Source organism: Hemiscyllium ocellatum, chromosome 5, assembly GCF_020745735.1.
Source record: "Hemiscyllium ocellatum isolate sHemOce1 chromosome 5, sHemOce1.pat.X.cur, whole genome shotgun sequence".
NCBI lineage: Eukaryota > Metazoa > Chordata > Chondrichthyes > Orectolobiformes > Hemiscylliidae > Hemiscyllium > Hemiscyllium ocellatum.
Window position 1 is genome coordinate 114,863,697 of NC_083405.1, and position 20,405 is coordinate 114,884,101.

General features: G+C 40.5%; 1 protein-coding gene across 2 annotated transcripts in view; it reads left to right on the forward strand.

Annotated features, from left to right (window-relative positions):
* LOC132815831 (extended synaptotagmin-2-A-like) overlaps positions 1-20,173 on the forward strand; it is a 219,472-nt gene extending 199,299 nt beyond the window's left edge. For both annotated transcript variants that reach the window (XM_060825118.1, XM_060825119.1), the window contains 6 exons: positions 4,092-4,483; positions 5,433-5,531; positions 6,081-6,212; positions 13,712-13,817; positions 15,973-16,019; positions 17,292-20,173. In XM_060825118.1, coding sequence (XP_060681101.1) covers positions 4,092-4,483; positions 5,433-5,531; positions 6,081-6,212; positions 13,712-13,817; positions 15,973-16,019; positions 17,292-17,337 — 822 coding nt within the window. In that variant the 3' untranslated portion in view covers positions 17,338-20,173. The remainder of the gene's footprint in view (positions 1-4,091; positions 4,484-5,432; positions 5,532-6,080; positions 6,213-13,711; positions 13,818-15,972; positions 16,020-17,291) is intronic.
* The last annotated feature ends 232 nt before the right edge of the window (positions 20,174-20,405 follow it).

Consider the following 20,405-nt stretch of genomic DNA (forward strand, 5'->3'; position numbering starts at 1 on the left):
GAACAAACTAGTTAATTTGGCAATGCTGAAGTATTTTGATTACCTCCCTTCCTTCTGATTTTCAGCCAGTCTGTTGATTTTGAAGTCTCTTCTCCTTATATCTACTTTGCTGGACTGCAGGAAGAGCAAATCATGAGCTAATAGCTTTAGTTATTAGGAATATTGTCGTCTTGTCCAGTACATGGTAATAAAATATCAAATGTTCAGTTGAATCCTCCAGTTTTCGCTACTGATTTTAACTTAATAAAAGGCCCTATACGGTATAGTGGGTGACTAAGGTGATTCACTTACCCAAAGTAAGTCCCAAGTAGGGATGTTGACTTGCCTTACACTTGAGGAAAACAAAATGGATGTGGCAGTGGCACCATTCGATCTAAAATCTAATCTTCAGATTGCAACTTGATAATATTTCATTTTTGATCTTTGTGAAAGGTCTGAATGTGATTTTTAAAGTAAGTAATGTATGTTGTCATCCATGAAAAACATTTCTGCCATAGTAGGTCATAGTCCATATTACTTTGAGGAGATGGTTCTGCAGTGCAGCCAGGAGGTGGGAGTGAAACAATCAGCTGTTGCTGAAGTGCAACTTCAGGGAATCTCAGAATTCCATAAATACCATTTTAAAACGTGTGTATTGTGTTAACTGTAGGAAAGCTGTAACTGCATGTGTGCTAGTAACACTCAAGTTTTGGGAAAGCACAATTTCTATCCATACATTAATATCTATGTCATGTCCCATTTGCTTTATCTCCATTATTTTTGGCCGGGCTACAATTAATCTTCAGCTAGATGATAAATCAAATGAAATGAGCGATACAGGCTATTGTTACTCCAAGAATGTGAACTTCAGCTCCTGCATGTTTTATCTATTTGAATGGTAGTATCCATGTATGTAGACTTTGTGTTTGTCTGTAGGAGCTTGTGTAAGGCGTTGCAGTCAAGCAGTTATACTTGTTGCAATTTATCTCCTTTGGAATGTTCTCAAGAAAAATTAACTTTGTGTTAATAGCAATACTAAAGCTAATCTCAAAAATGTAACCATGGTATAGTTTTATTTCTTTGACTTTCTGTTGGCTTGGTGCTTTGGACGTTGACTGACTAGGGACAGGCAATAAATGGTGGCCAGCCAGCAACACTACATCCTATAAGTGAATTTTAAAAATGTTGGCTTCCTCTAGTCTTGCCATTTAACCTGCCTTTTAAACATTTGTTCAAAGCTAAAGATCTAACAATGAAGCTGCAGTTCAAATTAAACACGTAACTGCAAACAATCGAGTTGACCCCAGATTCTGTTTCCATGCTGTATGACTATGACTCAATAATTAACAGATACTATTTGGTGGCAAAGAGTGGATTTTTAAGGCAGTTTACATCTAAATTTTCTTGTCAGGCTTTTGTTTTCCCCCCAGTTAATGACGAGTACTGGAATGAAGTACTGCATAAATCAGCAAGAATTAGGAACATAGGGCTAGGAGTAGACTATTCAGTCCCTTGAGAATGTTCCACCGTTTGACAAGATCATGTGGTCTAACTCCATCTAAACATGCCTTTAGCTCAAAGCCTTCACACCTATGTTTAACAAAAAATTATCGATCTCACGTTTAACAGCTGATCCAGTGTCCTCTGCTGTTTGTGGGAGAAAGTACGAAGATCCACTGCTTTAATTCTCAGACAATCTCAGATTAACATATTTAATAGTCCCCACTGGCATGGTTGCAGGGGGAGTGTTAAATTGCCTGAATGGCTTTCTTGCTGTCAGCTCCTACCCTGCTCTTGGTTTTACAGTGGATCTTATTCTCACCCTGATTGCCCTTAAGTGGCCAATTACTGACACAATTTTGAGGCTGGTCAGAGAAGGTCACGATTGGAGGTAGCTGACAGGCCACCCTGCTCAGGCCTCTGGTGATAAAAGGAAAATGGCTGCTTTATAAGTGTGGATGTTTGTGTTTTATATTCTACTTTAAACTTTAAATCAATTTGGACTCAGTTCGTATTATCTGCTGATCAAAGTAGATATGAGTACATTGGCTTAAACGTTCCAGAATTTATTAAGTTAGATGCAATAAGTACGAAGTTGTAATATTTAACAAAGGCATCGTTATGTGGTCCTTGCACACTGGAACACTGGCTCATCAGTCCCTATTTGCTTGTCTTTTGCTGTGTTCAGTCCGCCACGGGCAATCTTCTGTCGTCTTTTCCAAACAAATGATGTCTAAGAATCCTTCCCTTCTGTTAAAATCATAAGACCATAAGAAATATGAGTGGAAGTAAGGCCATTCGGCCCATCGAGTCCACTCCACCATTCAGTCAAGGCTGATGGGGCATTTCAACGCCACTTACCCACACTGTCCCCATGTCCCTTAATTCCCTGCGAGATTAAGAATGTATCAATCTCTGTCTTTAGATTAGATTAGATTACTTACAGTGTGGAAACAGGCCCTTCGGCCCAACAAGTCCACACCGACCCGCCGAAGCGAAACCCACCCATACCCCTACATTTACCCCTTACCTAACACTACGGACAATTTAGCATCGCCAATTCACCTGACCCGCACATCTTTAGACTGTGGGAGGAAACCGGAGCACCCGGAGGAAACCCACGCAGACACGGGGAGAACGTGCAAACTCCACACAGTCTGTCGCCTGAGTCGGGAAATGAACCCGGGTCTCAGGCGCTGTGAGGCAGCAGTGCTAACCACTGTGCCACCGTGCCGCCAAAGACATTTAACGTCCCAGCCTTCACTGCGCTCCGAGGCAGTGAATTCCACAGTCCCACCACTCTCTGGCTGAAGAAATGTCTCCTCGTTTCCATCATTTCAAGCCATTTCAATCCATGAACTCCACAGCAGATCACAGTTTGTATGACCTTTATTCTAACATGGAGTTTCAATTGAAACACAAAAATCGAAATTGTTGGAGAAACCCAGCAGGTCTGGCAGCATCTGTGGAGATAAAATAAAGCTAATGTTTCAAGCCTAATAACTCTTCTTCAGAACCCTATCTGTAATTTTTGTCTTTATTACAGTGTTACAGCTGGCAGTTTGTATCTAAAATCGTTAACTTTAGCAAATATCCACCCTTGAAAGATGTGGCTTTCTGAGTCATTGGGATGTACAGCATGGAAACAGACCCTTCGGTCCAGCCTGTCTATGCCGACCAGATATCCCAACCCAATCTAGTCCCACCTGCCAGCACCAGGCCTGTATCCCTCCAAACCCTTCCTATTCATATACCCATCCAAATGCCTCTTAAATGTTGCAATTGTACCAGCCTCTACCACTTCCTCTGGCAGCTCATTCCATATCCGTACCACCCTCTGTGTGAAAAAAGTTGCCCCTTAGGACTCTTTTATGTCTTTTCCCCTCTCGCCCTAAACCTGTGCCCTCTTGTTCTGGATTTCCCAACTTTGTCTATTTACCCTAACCACGCCCATCATAATTTTGTAAACCTCTATAATTTTTGAGAACAGCCCCAGCCTGTTCAGCCTCTCCCTATAGCTCAAATCCTCCCACCCTGACAACATCCTTGTAAATCTTTTCTGAACCCTTTCAAGTTTCACAACATCTTTCCGATAGGAAGGAGACCAGAATTGCACGCACTATTCCTAGGTTGTGGACAGCAGTTCTAGTACCTACAGTGAATATTGCTGTCAGTTTGACTGGCAGGTCTCCGAGGCCAGACCTCTGCCTATCTGAGGGGTATAGAGCTCCTTTTCAACCAATTAATGCAATAGGTAAGGGGTAACCGGGAAACCCTGTCTCCGTTTAAAGACTGCCCAACATTTCCTTTAAAAATATTATTATGACGAAAACAAAACAACCAAAGTTTAAAATGGTCACTTGCTTTCCTTGAGAATAGTCAAAGAGGAAAATGATGATTGGTATCTCTTGTTTGTCTGCAATCCTTTATGCAGGATTGTAGAGGTCTAACGTGTGTTGAATAGGACTAAATGTTAATTAAAATGGACTTTGGCTTTCTTCATCTGCCACTAACTTAAAAAAAACATTTTCTATCTTTACATTTCAGCACCATATTCTTGTGTTACTTCATAAAGCTTGGAGTTATTTTCACTCTGTTTCTTCTCTTTACAGATCCTTGGTCTTGAAAAAAGAGACAAGACTCCAGATGGTTCATCAGCTCAGTTAAAGAAGCAACCATCTCATAGCAAAGATAATCGGAAGCCAGCATCCAAAATGCCACTGGTCCCGCCCTCAGAGTTAAGCAAGCCCTCCCCCACTGCTCCTGCTGTTGACAGCATCAAAAAGCCTGAGAAGACGGACAGGCTGGAGAACTACAGCACTGCTTCCCTCAGCCCACAGAGGCCTGCCAATCTTCAACAAACTGCGTCAGCCAACGCCAGCTCCAGCCAAACAGGCTCTCCATCTCATCTTTCTGCTAAAGAACCGACTCCAAGTATTGCCTCCGATGTATCTTTACCCTTTGCCACGCAGGAGTTACACCAGAGACTACGTCAACTCCAAAAGTACAGTCCCATTGCCTTTTACACTGCGGTTGGCCAGGGGGAGTTGTTTCATAACTTAAAGCTGATCTTAAGGAATGGGAATATAAAATCATTTGATTTTCTTTGCTGAAAAATATTTTGTCTTACAGAGAAGTTTTCTTTACTTCTCTCTTTGAACAAGACAAAAATTTACTTTTCATTCTGCCTCATCTGCTGCTGAAAGTTATTCATATTACCTTTAGTTGGCAGGCCCACCTGGCTGGTCTTCCTTCTTCTACCCTCTGTAAATTTGGTACCAAAACTTTGCTGTCTGTCTCGTAACTCATAACATGTCTCATGTTGCTGTCTTCCTTGTACTCACTGACCTACATTGGTTCCTGGTCAAGCCAAGTCCTGAATATAAAATTATCACCCTCCTTTTCCAATCCCTCCTTAGTCTTGCCCCTTTATGTCCTCCAGTCCCAAATTCCTTTTGAGAGATCTGCAGTCTTTCTAATTCTGGACTCTAGTGCATTCCTAATTTTAATTACTCCATGTGTCTTCAATTGTCCAGGCTCTAAACTCTGGAATTTTCTCTTTTCACTTCTCCTCTTGTCTACCACTTCAGGAATAGCGGGCATTAACTAGGAACATAACTCTTGCAACTGTACCTGTATGAAGAAACAGCCTTGGCAGTGGGAGAGAGCTGTTTTCTTTTGTGTAACTTTAGAACAGAGAAAAGGGTGCCATCTACTCCATTCAACACATTTGATTTGACAAAAACAGATTTTTTAATAAAACAAAAGCCCTCATGAAATTTAAGGGTTTTGTTTTTGGAAAATTAAGCTGTTTAGTTTAAAATATGTAGAATGCTGTGCAGCCTATTGCGATTTGATCACTTATTTTGCATGGGTTAAATTTGGTGTGATTCATCAGTATTGCATGAGAATTGGTCTCATTAGTAAATCTTTGTACTTTTTGTGTGTTGCAGTGGGACAACTCTTGGTCAATCACCATTGGGTCAGATTCAGCTAACTCTTCGACACAGTTCCCAAAGAAACAAACTTATTGTCATTGTGCATGCTTGCCGGTAGGTAATGCAACAGTCTAATGAATTGGTGTGACTGCACAAATATAAATAAGGTTTGTAATGTGAAGGAGGAAATACAATAGCTAGGAAATATTCTGAAAAAAATTTCTCTAATTTGGTACATGAAGTTAGAATAATAATTCTTCACATTCTTGAGTCAGATTCATGGTAGTTGCTCACTGAGATGAGGTCAACAAAGCAGCTGATTCTTGATGTGATTCTTTATAGACCAAGCTGAAGGAGTTGGCTAACCCACTCTTAAGTGTTCAGGGAAAAAATGGTTGGAATATATGATTGGCAAAGTTTGTATGGGCGGTAAAGCTGAGCATGCATTGAGTGAAGGAGCAATCTTGATGATCTGCAGGTTTGTATAGTTTGTGGGTAATAATGAACCCTGTGTTTATATCACTTCTCAATCCAAGCAACAGAAGATTGTATGTCTTCACAGATTGTGAAGATCATGGTTGTTTTTGCTATCTTTCTAAATTGCTGAGTGCTTATACCCAAAGTTTGAATTGACTATGTCTTACATTAATTTTTCTTCTGCAGTAATTTAATAGCTTTTTCTGAAGATGGCTCAGATCCATATGTTCGATTGTATTTATTGCCTGATAAAAGAAGATCGGGAAGGAGAAAAACATCTGTGCTGAAGAGACAGTTAAATCCAGTCTATGATGAAACGTGAGTAGAGGAGTATTTGCATTTATTTTAAAATATTCCTGTTTAAATTATTAATCAATCAAACTGAAGATTCACTATTTGTAATGAAATTATTACGATAACAGTTACAACATTTCTTACCCTTGCTAGAAAGTAATGAAACATACTAATGTAGTAGCTGGTTGTATCTGGTAGTTTTGGAATGTTACTTCCTATTGAAATCCATTGTCTTTGTGAGATTCCAAACATGTTCTTCTAGAAAGGGGCCTTGTATTAACAGTGGTAATGTCCCTGCCTGTTTGCCACTGTTTAAAGTCTGGTTGAAGATTTGTAGCTCGGGTGTCCGTTGTTGTGGTTCTGCTCGCCGAGCTGGAAGTTTTTGCTGCAAACGTTTCGTTCCCTGGCTAGGGAACATCATCAGTGCTATTGGAGCCTCCTGTGAAGCGCTGCTTTGATGTTTCTTCCGGTATTTATAGTGGTTTGTTCTTGCCGCTTCCGGGTGTCAGTTTCAGCTGTAGTAGTTTGTATGTGGGGTCCAGGTCGATGTGTCTGTTGATGGATGTTCTTGCCGCTTCCGGGTGACAAATCTTCAACCAGACTTTAAACACTACTGACACCCGGAGCAGTGGAAAGGACGAAGGATAAAGACTCGCAATCTGACGTAGTTTGGGCTGAGCTTAGAAATAGGAAAGGTGAGGTCACCCTGTTAGGAGTTTTCTACAGGCCTCCTAATAGTCCTAGAGATGTAGAAGAAAGGATTGAGAGGATGATTCAGGAGAAGAGTGAAAGTAATAGGGTGGTTGTTTTGGGGTACTTTAACTTTCCAGATATTGACTGGGGAAGCTATAGCTCGAGTACGTTAGATGGGTCGGTGTTTGTCCAATGTGTGCAGGAGGGTTTCCTGACACAATATGTAGACAGGCCAACAAGAGGTGAGGCCATACTGGATTTGGTTCTGGGTAACGAACCAGGCCAGGTGTTAGAATTGGAGGTAGGTGAGCACTTTGGGGACAGCGACCACAATTCAGTGACTTTTACTTCAGTGATGGAAAGGGATGTGTGCGTACTACAGGGCAAGGGTTATAGCTGGGGGCAGGGAAATTATGATGAGGCGAGGCATGACTTAGGATGCGTGGTTTGGAAAAGTAGGCTTCAAGGGAAGGGTGCAATATGTGGAGCTTATTCAAGGAGCAACTATTGAGTGTCCTTGATAAGTATGTACCTGTCAGGCAGAGAGGAAAGGGTCGTGTGAGGGAGCCGTGGTTTAATAAGGAATTGGAATCCCTTTTTAAAGGGAAGAGGGCGGCCTATGGAAAGATGAGGCATGAAGGTTCAATTGGGGCGATTGAGAGTTATAAGGTAGCCAGGAAGGAACTAAAGAGAAAGCTAACAGCAGCAAGGAGGGGACATGAAAAGTCCTTGGTTGGTAGGATTAGGGAAAACCCAAAGGCTTTCAATAGGTATGTCAGGAATAAAAGAATGACTAGGGTAGGAATAGGTCCAGTTAAGGATAGTAGTGGGAAGTTGTGTGTGGAGGCTGAAGAAATCAGAAGACACTGACTGAATACTTTTCATCAGTATTCACTCAGGAACAGGACATTGTTGCCGATGTGAATATTGAGTCACAATTAATTAGAATGGATGGCTTTGTGATATGTAGGGAAGAGGTGTTGGAAATTCTGGAAAGGGTGAAAATAGATAAGTCCCCTGGGCCTGATGGCATTTATCCTAGGATTCTCTGGGAAGCAAGGGAGGAGATTGCAGAACCATTGGCCTTGATTTTTATGTCCTCGTTGTCTACAGGAATAGTGCCAGAAGACTGGAGGATAGCAAATGTGGTTCCTTTATTCAAGAAGGGGAGTAGGGATAACCCTAGTAACTATAGGCTGGTGAGTCTTACCTCTGTTGTGGGCAAAGTCTTAGAGAGAATTGTAAGGGATAGGATTTAAGAACATCTGGATAGGAATAATGTGATCAAGGATAGTCAGCATGGTTTTGTGAAGGGCAGGTCGTGCCTCACAAACCTTATTGAATTCTTTGAGAAGGTGACTAAGGAGGTGGACGAGGGTAAAGCAGTTGATGTGGTGTATATGGATTTTAGTAAGGCGTTTAATAAGGTTCCCCATGGTAGGCTACTGCAAAAAATATAGAGGTATAGCATTGAGGGTGAGTTGGAAGTTTGGATTAGGAATTGGCTGGCTGGAAGAAGACAGAGGGTAGTAGTTGATGGTAAAGGTTCATCTTGGAGTGCAGTTACCAGCGATGTTCCGCAAGGATCCAGTTTGGGACCATTGCTGTTTGTCATTTTTATAAATGACCTGGAGGAGGAGCTAGAAGGTTGGGTGAGCAAGTTTGCGGATGATACGAAAGTCGGAGGAGTTGTTGACAATGAGGAAGGATATGGCAGGTTACAGCGGGATATAGATAAGCTGCAGAGCTGGGCAGAAAGGTGGCAAATGGAGTTCAATGTAGCTAAGTGTGAAGTGATTCACTTTGCTAAGAGTAACAAGAAGATGGAGTACTGGGCTAGTAGTCGGATACTTGGTAGTGTGGGTGAGCAGAGGGATCTTGGTGTCCATGTACACAGATCTCTGAAAGTTGCCACTCAGGTAAATAGTGCTGTGAAGAAGGCATATGGTGTACTGGCTTTTATTGGTAGAGGAATTGAGTTCCGGAGTCCTGAGGTCATGTTGCAGTTGTATAAGACACTGGTGCGGCCATATCTGGAGCATTGTGTGCAGTTTTGGTCGCCATACTATCGGAAGGATGTGGAGGCACTGGAACGGGTGCAAAGGAGGTTTTCCAGGATGTTGCCTGGTATGGTAGGAAGATCGTATGAGGAAAGGCTGAGGCACTTGGGGCTGTTTTCACTGGAGAAAAGAAGGTTTAGGGGTGACTTGATAGAGGTGTACAAGATGATTAGGGGTTTAGATAGGGTTGACCATGAGAACCTTTTTCCACGTATGAAGTCAGCTATTATGAGGGGGCATAGCTTTAAATTAAGGGGTGGTAGGCATAGGACTGATGTTAGGGGTAGGTTCTTTACTCAACGAGTCGTGAGTTCATGGAATGCCCTGCCAGTAACAGTGGTGGACTCTCCCTCTTTATGGGCATTTAAACGGGCATTGGATAGGCATATGGAGGAAAGTGGGCTAGTGTAGGTTAGGTGGGCTTGGATCGGCGCAACATCAAGGGCAACTCCCAACCTGTCAATTCTCAAATTAGAGTATCTGCTCCGTAGTATGGTGTAAGCATTTGCCTCGATCGTTGTCACTTGTGCAGTACAGATGGATATTTCATGGAAGTGTTTTTATTTTCTTATAAGTATAGCTTTGTTATATAAATCTGATAAATTCTCACTATTTAGTAAGTGCATCTCATGAAATAATAACAAAGTGCTATCAAAGCTCAGCAGGTCTTGCAGTATTTGCAGAGTCTAGTCCAATATAACTTTGGAACTACCAGTTTGTTCTGACTTTGACCAATTCCAGGCTCCTGATACCAGCAGCTACACCTTCACCATTGATGTGCAATTCCTCTATGCATACATCCATCTACCAACAGGACTGTCTGAGGGCTCACTGCTTCTTCCATGAAAGGAGGCCTGAACAATTCTATACATTGCCGTCCTCCTCGGCCTGACTGAATACATTCCCACTTTAACGACAGGTTCAAAGTTGAGTCATTTTGGTCTCAAAGGATGTAGCACTAACCCAGGCCCTAACTCTGTTTCTGTCACCTGATGCTGAGTTTTTCCAATACTTCCCTATATTCCAGACCTTTCGCATCTGCAGGACTTACAATTTTGTTTAAGTGCACCAGAGGTTGCGAATCCTATCAGATCAAATGGATCAGCTGGAATGACGTTAGAGGCACTGAGGAATTTACAAGAGCAAGGGGGTGTGGTGAAAGGCAATTGTAGGAAGGTAAAAAGGTCGCAGCTACAATCACATAGATGGGTTAACTCCAGGAAAGGTAAGAGAGGTAGGTAGGTAGTGCAGGAGTCTTCTGTAGCTATCCGCATTTCAAACAAGATTAAATTACTTAGTGTGGAAACAGGCCCTTCGGCCGAACAAGTCCACACCGGCCCTCCGAAAAGCAACCCACCCAGACCCATTCCTCTACATTTACCCCTTCACCTAACACTAAGAGCAATTTATCATAGCCATTTCACCTAACCTGCTCACTTTTGACTGTGGGAGGAAACCAGAGTACCCAGAGAAAACCCACATAGACACTGGGTGAATGTGCAAACTCCACAGAGACTGAGGCGGGAATTGAACCTGGGTCTCTGGCACTGTGAGGCAGCAGCGCTAGCCATTGTGCCACCGTGCCGTGAAATGCGGATAGTATGCTGTTTCGGAAAATGTAAGAGGTGATGGGTTCTCAGGAGAATCTAGTACGAACAGCCAAGTTTCTGGTATTGAGACTGGCTCTAATGTAACGAGGGGTATGTCTGGTTCCAATAGATCGATTTGTCTAAGAGAACTCTCTATGCTGAGGCATAGAAAGACTTTTCTGTGGCCAGCAGCAAAAAATCAGAATAGTGTGTTGCCTCCCTGCTGCCAGGATCAAAGATGTCTCCGAGAGGGTGCAGAATGTTCTCAAGGGGGAGAGGGGCCAGCAAGAGGTCATTGTCCGCTTTGGAACCAACGACATAGGAAGGGAAAAGGATTCGATTCTGAAGGGAGACTATGGAGAGTTAGACTATATGAGGATAAGAGGTATGGTTAGTAAGTTTGCAGATAACACCAAAATTGGAAGTGTAATGGACAGCACCTCACATTATAACGGGTCCTTGATCAGGTGGGCCAGTGAGCTGAAAAGTGGCAGATGGAGTTTAATTTAGGTAAATGCGAGGTGCTGCATTTTGGAAAGGCAAATTAGGGCAGGACTTACACACTGAATAGTAATGTCCTAGGGAGTGTTGCTGAACAAAGAGACTTTGGAGTACAAGTTAATAGCTCCTTGAAAGTGGAGTTGCAGGTGGATATGATAGTGAAGAAGGTGTTTGGTATGCTTTCCTTTATTGGCCAGAGTATTGAGTACAAGAGTTGGGAGATCAGACTTTGGTTAGGCCACTTTTGGAATATTGCATGCAATTCTGGTCTCCTTCCTAATGGAGGTGTTGTGGGGAAAATCACCAGCCTCTGAAGTCAGAGTCGGGGTTCAATGACAGAGTTTATTGCACAAGGAAATACTGGAGCTCCGGGGAGAGAAAGACACCAACAGCACAGTGGCCAGCTGCAATTATTCTCTCAGCCCTGACCACATGTCAAGATACCTCTTATAGGTCAACCATACCTCTTATCCTCATATAGTCTAACTCTCCATAGTCTCCCTTTATGGGCGGCACGGTGGCACAGTGGTTAGCACTGCTGCCTCACAGCGCCTGAGACCCGGGTTCAATTCCCGACTCAGGCGACAGACTGTGTGGAGTTTGCACGTTCTCCCCGTGTCTGCGTGGGTTTCCTCCGGGTGCTCCGGTTTCCTCCCACAGTCCAAAGATGTGCGGGTCAGGTGAATTGGCCATGCTAAATTGCCCATAGTGTTAGGTAATGGGGTAAATGTAGGGATATGGGTGGGTTGCGCTTCGGCGGGTCGGTGTGGACTTGTTGAGCCGAAGGGCCTGTTTCCACACTGTAAGTCTAATCTAGTCTAATCTAATCTAATTCTTTCGTAAGTTTTGTGATATAATAGGTCAGTGATGAGGTTATTGTCTTTGTAACATTGTTTGCTGTAAACGTTGCAGATCATAGTTTTGATGAAGTCATTATCAGTTCCAGAGCATCCTTTGTTAATTTCCATGTGGTCATTGGCAGTTTCAGTGTAGACATTGTCAGTTTCAATGTCTGCGCGGAAGTCCGTTGCTGTAGTAATGGGCACAAATCTCTCTTCCTGAGAAGGACAATTATTACAGCCCTGACTATTAGCACTTTGTATTAAATCTGTGTCAAACAGTTGGCATTTTTATCAAAGGTGTTGGGTGGACCCATTCACTTCGGGCAGTGTATTCTACTCATGTGTATTCTCTCCCCCACCCGCCTTAAACTAATTAGCTAGGTTGTGAGTGCATTGTGTTGGCATTCTGGTGGCCCCAGGCAGTATCTGTGTTTGCTTGCTATCTCTCTCCATATTGTGGTCTGGTGGCCATCTTATGTGTCAGTGTGCCTAGTGTCACCCTGCCCCATGCCATCTCCCACTTCAGAAGGATGTTGTGAAACTTGAAAGGGTTCAGCCAGGGTTGCAAGGTTTGTACTATAGGGAGAGGTTGAATAGGCTGGGGCTGTTTTCCCTGGTCAGAGGCTGAAGGGTGACCTTATAGAGGTTTTTAAAATCATGAGGGGTATCTATTCTAACAATAGAGCTAGTTAATCTTATAGTGGTTTTAATTAGCCTATGCTGAGAATACAGGGAAGAAAAATATTGACCGTTATTCCCACTGGTTCTCCAGTTTAGTGATACTTGCTGGATTATTGTAGGAACATGAATGTTGGGTGAGTGAAAACAAGATCAAATTGAGTGATGATGGCTCTTCCACTGGATTTGCAGTTGCTAAAGGTGAGGTGCTAAAGGTTGCAGGCACCTGAGTACTGTACCAAAGGATAAGTCAAAGCTTTGACGATAAAAATGCAGTTGAATGAATTCCTCTACTCTCAAATCCTACTTTCAGACAGGAGGGTGGCCAGATCGAAGTGCCACACCTCAATTTCACTTTTGCAACCCTGGCTTTGAATGTTCGTACCCTAATTAATCAGGAGACAACCTCAGCACCCAGTCAGAGGTGCCAAACATCTCCAGGAAGTGAGAATTGTCTGTCTAGTGTGAGCAGCATTGACAGAGGCAGCTGTGTTGGGTAAGCCCGGTGCTGCCTCAGCAGAGAGGCGGATAGTTCCTCAAAGAGCCGGCAGCAATTATAAGGCCAAAAGGGGCTAATAAGGAGAAATGAAAGTCCACCACTTGCACCAGCATAAGTAGGAAGAAACCGGTGAAAAAAGTAAAGACAGATAAACTTTAATTATCCTTGTACCAATTCCACAGCTGTGTAACAAACAATTTCTGAAGAGCTAAATATCCATTTTCTTTCTGCTTCAAACACTTTTTAAAAATTTTCGAACTGCCCTGGAGATCCTGAGATGACTGCTCCTGCAGTTTTCACATCCAGCCCTTTGAAAAACTAGACTACACACCGCAAGCCAAAGTTTTCGCACATTTACAAGGAAGCAGCTAAGAGCATCAGATGCTCATAATTTAATCATTCATGGATTGAGATTATGGTAAAAGTGGAGTGTATATTAATACAGCATATTTTATTCACTATTTCTGTCTATTAAGATTACACTCTCTCTTTCTACTGATCACATGTGATAGAATGGAATAGTAATTCTAAAGAATGTGGTATCTATGTCATAGTTGATCCGCTGTTTAGCGAGAGCTCCAGTCGATGTGGATGTGCATGTTTTGCAAAAACCAATTTCGTGGAAGCATAGCTGCCTAATTTTTTTTTGTTTTTTCCATAGATTTGAGTTCATTGTATCGCAAGCAGAGGTACAGAAAAGGACTCTGGATGTAGCTGTAAAGAACAGTGGTGGCTTTTTATCCAGGGACAAAGGGCTTTTGGGAAAGGCATGTATCACATTTGCATTTCTCTTGCTTCGGATAAAATTCTTCTGTTCATCATTCTCTGTGTTTATGTAGTAGTTAACCATTCCAAGACACCAAACATGCATAATGTCAAATACAATGTGAAACTGAGCCACATGGAGAAATATTAGGGAAAATGACCACAACCCCGATCAAAAATGTACAGTTTAATTGGTGTCTTTAAAAGAATAAGGTCGAAATTTAGAGGACGGATTCTTGAGTTTAACACTTGGGCAGCTGACAGCTCAACCAGCAATGGTAGAGCAATTAAAGTAGGGAATAAAACAGAAAATACTGGAAAAACTCAAGTCTAACAACCCATCTGTGGAGGGAGAAACAGAGGTAACGTTTTGAGTCCAATCACTCTTCAGAACACACTCTTCTGAAGTGATCCTGAACTCTCCATTGAACCAGTCTTGATGGTATTGTAGAGTGGGGAATATGCCAGGCCTTGAGGTTGTCTGCATACAGCTCCACTGCTGCTAAGGGCCCACAGTGCCTAACGTGTGCTTGGTTCTTGATTTGCTTGATTTGTTCTCAGTCCATCCTATTTAGCATGGTGACAATGCCACAGAACACAGTGTAGGGTATTCTCGATGTGAAGACATTCACTGCAGCTAACAAATGAACAGTGACAAATTGGATTGTATCCTGACACTACATTAGAATTTGTATGCTGCGATTTAGTTGAAGAACCAGTTTAAATGGCATGTATATGTAGTTGCTGTGACAATTCAAATATACTACATAACTTATGGCCAGTAATATACCCAACACATTGAAAAATTATGACAAAAGTGGAAGGAGTGTGAAACAAAATCCTTGAGCTATCAAACTCGTGATGAAATCAACTTTTTATATCCATTTCTGCTGTGTACTTCATCAGCCTGTGGAATTAGTAACAGAAGTACAGAATGTTCCAATGGATGCTAACTTCGATTTTGCTGAGGAACGGGGGATCTCAGTCAGAGTATTTTAAGAGGTCATTCTGATCAGTTCAGCAGTCAGTAAATAGCAGTCAGTTTGTCAGTGATAGAGAAAGGAGAAGTGATTAAATTTTGCTGAAGCGCTACTGTTAACTGCAGTTAGGACAAAATGGTCTATGAGCTTTAAGGTTCTACTGAGGAGCTAGGGCTTAAGTGGCTAGGAGATGAGCAGTTATTGGCAGCAGCATGGCTCTGGAGCTGGCATCGTGCCTGCGTTTAGATGCTGGACTATAACATGATCAAAACAGAAGGATACAGTCTTAGAAGTCAGTTAGCTCAGCTCAGAGTGCTGGGTCTGGCAGCTGAGAGAAAGCCAAAAACAGTAGTTCTACAAATTGTTTGATAATAAGCTGAACTAGTACCAGTAATTAGACACTAGTGGAGTTTTGGGAAAGGGATTGAACCACTAGGAGAGCAGCAATCATTCAGACAGTCCATAACCGAATGAGGGAGTTCCCTGGGTAGATAATCGCAAGTGAAGAAATAGAATCTCTTGTGAAAGATATGACTATTGATGTGCAGGGCTACCTGTTTGAACACTGCATGATTTCTTACCCATATTTACCTCCTGTTAATTCTGGATGTTAGAGAATAAATTATAATTGTTATTTTCTAACCTTATACAGTAAAGTTTTTTTTGTTTTCTTCAAAGCTGGAATCTTGTGGCTTTATTCTCTAGGATTTCAACTTTTCCTTATTTACACAAGGAAGTTACAGAATCTAACCAGATTATTACATAAATGGGCAGTCTGGCTTCAGATTGTGCTAAACTCAATAATTGGCATGTGCTTTTGTCATATCATTTAATTTTTAAAATAATGCCTGATATAGCATATTTTTCACTCTTTAATTATATATCTTTTAGATGAAAGGGAAAATCTCAAAATATACAGTGATTGATAAAGTGTATCAGTCAACAATTGAATTAAAAAGTTGGTATAACAGATCATGTCTGTCCTGTAAATTGCACTGAGTAAATTTGGGGAGGAGATACAGATTTTTGAGTAGCAGTGTGTTGAAAGGTTATGAATAGCGATCAGGAGTTGAGGCTGGGATGAGATCAGCTATGATTGTTTGCTTATTCCTGCTCCTATTTTTATTTAATTGTCATGGTTTGTACCGCTCTATATGTATAATTTCTTTTGTTATAGCTCCTAATGGAAATGACAGAAGAAGTAATTAAAGGCTCTACGCAGTGGTAAGTACCAAAATGTTGACTAAAAACTGAAGAATAAAGCTGGATTGCAAATGCTGCATACTTCTGGCTGCAGCAAATATTTTTGGCTTCTGACTAATTCTCTCATTTATATTGAATATCATCAAGGCAATTTGGAGACAGGCAGGAAAGTGGATTCTGAGATAGAATGGGAGATATTAGGCAAGATGACCGAACATTGGGTTACAGCATGAAGGAGGCAAAGTGGGGTGATGGAGAGAATTGATTGAAATTCACAATTGACTGATGATACCAAACTGAGTGGTATGACACACGGTGAGAATGGTGTCATATGCCTGCAATATCAGATAGGCTGATGAAATAGACAAGTTGCTAATGAAGTTTAATAGTGAAATGTGAGGTGATGCATTTTAGCAGTTTTAAAATGTGTGCCGGACACAGACTAGGCACGCATGTGCTTAATTGTGAAAAAAGCAGAACATGGTCTCTTGCGTTTCGTAAATGGGGATACTGATTTAAAAAGCAGGAAGTTCGTGCTGCAAATGATAAAGTTTGAATTAAATCACAACCAAAGTATTGTCTATAGTTCTGATCATCTCACTTTAGAAAGAATGTGAAGGTCTTTAGGAGAGTGCTGCAATGCAGCAGAATGGTTCCAAGGAAGAAGGACTTTATCTCCAAGGTTGGGTTTGTAAAGCTGGGGCAGCCCTTGAGCAGAGGTGGAGTTGCCTGGAAATCTGATATATGTGTACAAGATTTTGACAGTTGTTCCCATTACCTGATGATAGAAGGACAAGGACACACGGATTTAAGGATTTGGGCAAGAAATACAAAGGATGTAAGGAAAACCTTTTGCTGCAAATGGTATTTACCCAGAACCTGTTGCCTCTGAAGGTAATGGAACCAGAGATGATCAATGATTTCAAAAGGGCTGGGGCAGAATTTAGTGCTTGACAGAGAGCAGTGATGAACTTCATGTACCAAATAGCCTCATGTGCCATCATAACTCCTGACATTTTATTAAAGACGACACTAAGTTTGCCTGTCAGGCTGTGGGACACTGTCTAGCTTCATGCAGTTACAGAGCTCCTATTGTCAATTCCAGTAGGTCTCATGTCACTATTCTCAATTTCTCAGATTGGTCTCAGTAAACCAAACAAAGATCAGCATTTCTTTTCAATTTTTGTGATATTGCGTAGGGTGAAGAAAATAGTATTTGAGAACTTTTGTCTTCTAACTCAATCAGATATAGCTTTTGCAACGCATGTAATTTTATCTATATTCACCTTCCAGGTATGATTTAACAGAAGATGGGACCAGGCACCAACCTCAGGCCTAGAGACTGCACTAACGCAGTGTTTTTACCTTTGGCCACCCAAGCTTTTAGCAGGTTTTTTTTAATACACATGTTTCCCAGGAGCACCAGCATCACACCTAAAGCTTTGCACGTGTGCCACTGGATGCACCAAGTTTTACAGATGATGCCACCCCCTCAGTATCTAGTTTACTGAGTTTCGGCACTGCTTGTGCATTTTTTAAAAAAATACTTTTATTCATCAAGTAATTTTTAAAATTCTGTTTTGATCAAAACCATTACTGACACGTCACCCATGGCTGTAAAGTGGATAAACTGTGGTGTCTGTATTGACTACCGTTTTTCGAAAGAAAATCTCTTTACTGTACAAGACTGTAATATATGGTGTGAGGCAGAAAGTGGATTCAGAATTACTTTAGCCTTGCTTTCTGTAGGTTTGCAATGTATAACATGTAAATACAGCGTGTGTAATTATTATATTACTATGTGTTCTCAGACATTTGTGAAGGATACTGAAGGGAGAATGTTCCATTTATTGAAGTAACAAACTTTGCATGTCTCACTGAGCAGTTGCCTCATGCTTTTTACAGTAGCCGTGCAGTGTATAGTTCTTCATAAGAAGCATGTGCTATGATGCAAAGTATATTGGCTTTATTGAGTTGTCATTCAATTCACATGTCACATTGTGTATTTACCAGAGCAATTGTGAAGAGCTGCACGTTACAGAGGCAGAAACTGCATTTCACAATTGTGAGTCTCGAGTAATAACTATGGGGATTGAATAGTAACTATTTATTTTAGTTTTGATTTTTAAATTTTGTTTTGTAGGTTTAAGCACCATATGTTTAGTAAGTTTTTCATCCCTGTATTACTCTCAGGCTTCTGTCTTTGCATTTTTGCCTTTCCCTGGGGAATTCCCAATATCTTCACTCAGCACTTAATGACTGACAGGACAAGCTACTTCCCTGATTCTAGATCTCTTCTAAACCTATTTTTCTTTGAATTAATGGGAGATGTGGGGATTGCATGCTTTGTTTATCTTCCCTATATACATGACATCAAAATCTCATTGTGTTGGAAATCATAGAGGAGAATCTAAATTGTATTTTGACAGGCCTACTGTTGGATGTTCTTATGTTCTATTACTACTACACATATGTTCTTCTACGGCATTGCTCTGGTTTAAGATTTCATTGTATATAAAAATGTATTAAAGATGTTAATACTTTGTAGTATTTCAGATGTATTGACATCTTCTATCAGTGTATGAAAGTTTAGTTCAACTCTTTTGAATCAAAGGTTGGGTTGAAGTAAAAGGTTTAAAAACCTGTTATTAAGTAAGCTATTGTTTGATTTTAGATGAGATATCGTAGATTTGAGTTACAGAAGAAAAATATTTTCAGATTTTATTGTGCTGTGTCTCACAGTTAGTATGTCAATGCTGGGATTCTGAGGTACAGTGTCTCTGAAAAGTATACTGACCTACTAATCATGAGACAATATACATCATCGAATCATCAAAAATGATTCAATTCACTTACCATTTTGTTTCACTTAATCAGAACGTTAATCATGTTATAAATGTTGCAGTGTCATTTTGTATTCCAGCTAACACATTCTTCACTCAAGCAGAACAGTTAGTTTGATCTTGTGGTATCTAGATGATTATTGCATAAGTAATGTTCCAAGTCAAAAGTGGTATTAAACGTTACAAGTATTGAGTTATATTGACAAAATCTAGGTCATTGATAGAAAACCATAAGGTCAGTTGCTTGTACCTTAAGAGATGTAATTCACATTTGTTTCATTTTTCTTGGTACAGTGTTTATTTACAACTACATGCTGAACTTTTCCCTTTATTAAGAAATAAAGAATTATTTCTGCAGACAAGTTTTAATTAAATTTCCATGCATTTAGATTACCTGATTTTAAAAATTGAAATCAAGAGTTGACTGCTTCATAATGTCAACAAAATAGAATTATATTTTAAAAATAGTTGCTCAGGCACTGATGACTAATCATTCTATAAGCATCCTAGCATTTCAATTGGAATGTATTCAGAAACTAACAAGAAAATCATAAGCACCAACAAAATGGAATTTACATGTGCAGTAATCTTTGTTCACATCACTCTGTCCCATTGAATACAAAATAATATTAAAGATTACTTACAATTGCACGAAGCGCACTCTGTGACTGGTGTTAATTCTGTAATATCCAAGTGTTTGGTTCTCAAGATAGAATAATGCAACTGAATCAGTCAAGTCTATTGCTTCAAGCTACCATTGTCTGCTCTGTGCAGTTCTTATTGTGCCTTAAATATGTATGTATGAAGATGTTATAAAAACAATTTTCTGTTAGAAGATCATTATACTTCTCAGATTTTTGGGGTTTTTTAGCAGCTATATTTATGATATTTACTTTGCAGAATTGCCAACGCTGTGGAATAAAGTTTTTTTTCTTACGTGTTCATCAGAATGAAGGCCTCTTTATTCTATCCAAATGATACAATCAGTCTTTATTTTATAATTGTTCATCCCCAATGTGCTCTCTTTAGTGTTATTCAGAAGCATCACAAATAGAAAAGTTCAGAAATTTCACCATCAAATAAGAAAGATCTGTTGACTTGGGGTACACAATGAACTGACTTTTCTGCTATCTGTTCATTGACTTGCTTATAATTGTATCTTGTAAAACTTTTTATGAATGCTGATGAATGGGAAATTCAGAGCGAATAATTAACAGCAAGGGAGCTTAAAAAGCCACTGTTCATTTTATCATTTTTTTTAATGTTGTCTTCACTATAAATATTTTCAATTTTTGTTGACTGGCAATTCCAGCATTCTGTAATTTAATTGTTTTTGTCAACTGTATATGTATAGTTATTAAAACTATTAAGAAATGGATTTGCTTTATTCTTTTGCAATTCAAAAGAACAGTTGAAATAAAAATATTAGTTGTAAACATAAAGTCTTGTATGGCAATTTCTTTGTCTCATATTCCACCAAGTATTTTGGATTACTATTGTTCTAATTTCAGTTATTTTCATTACATAAGCAACCACAGGATAAAAGTCCATTGTTTTGAGGAAA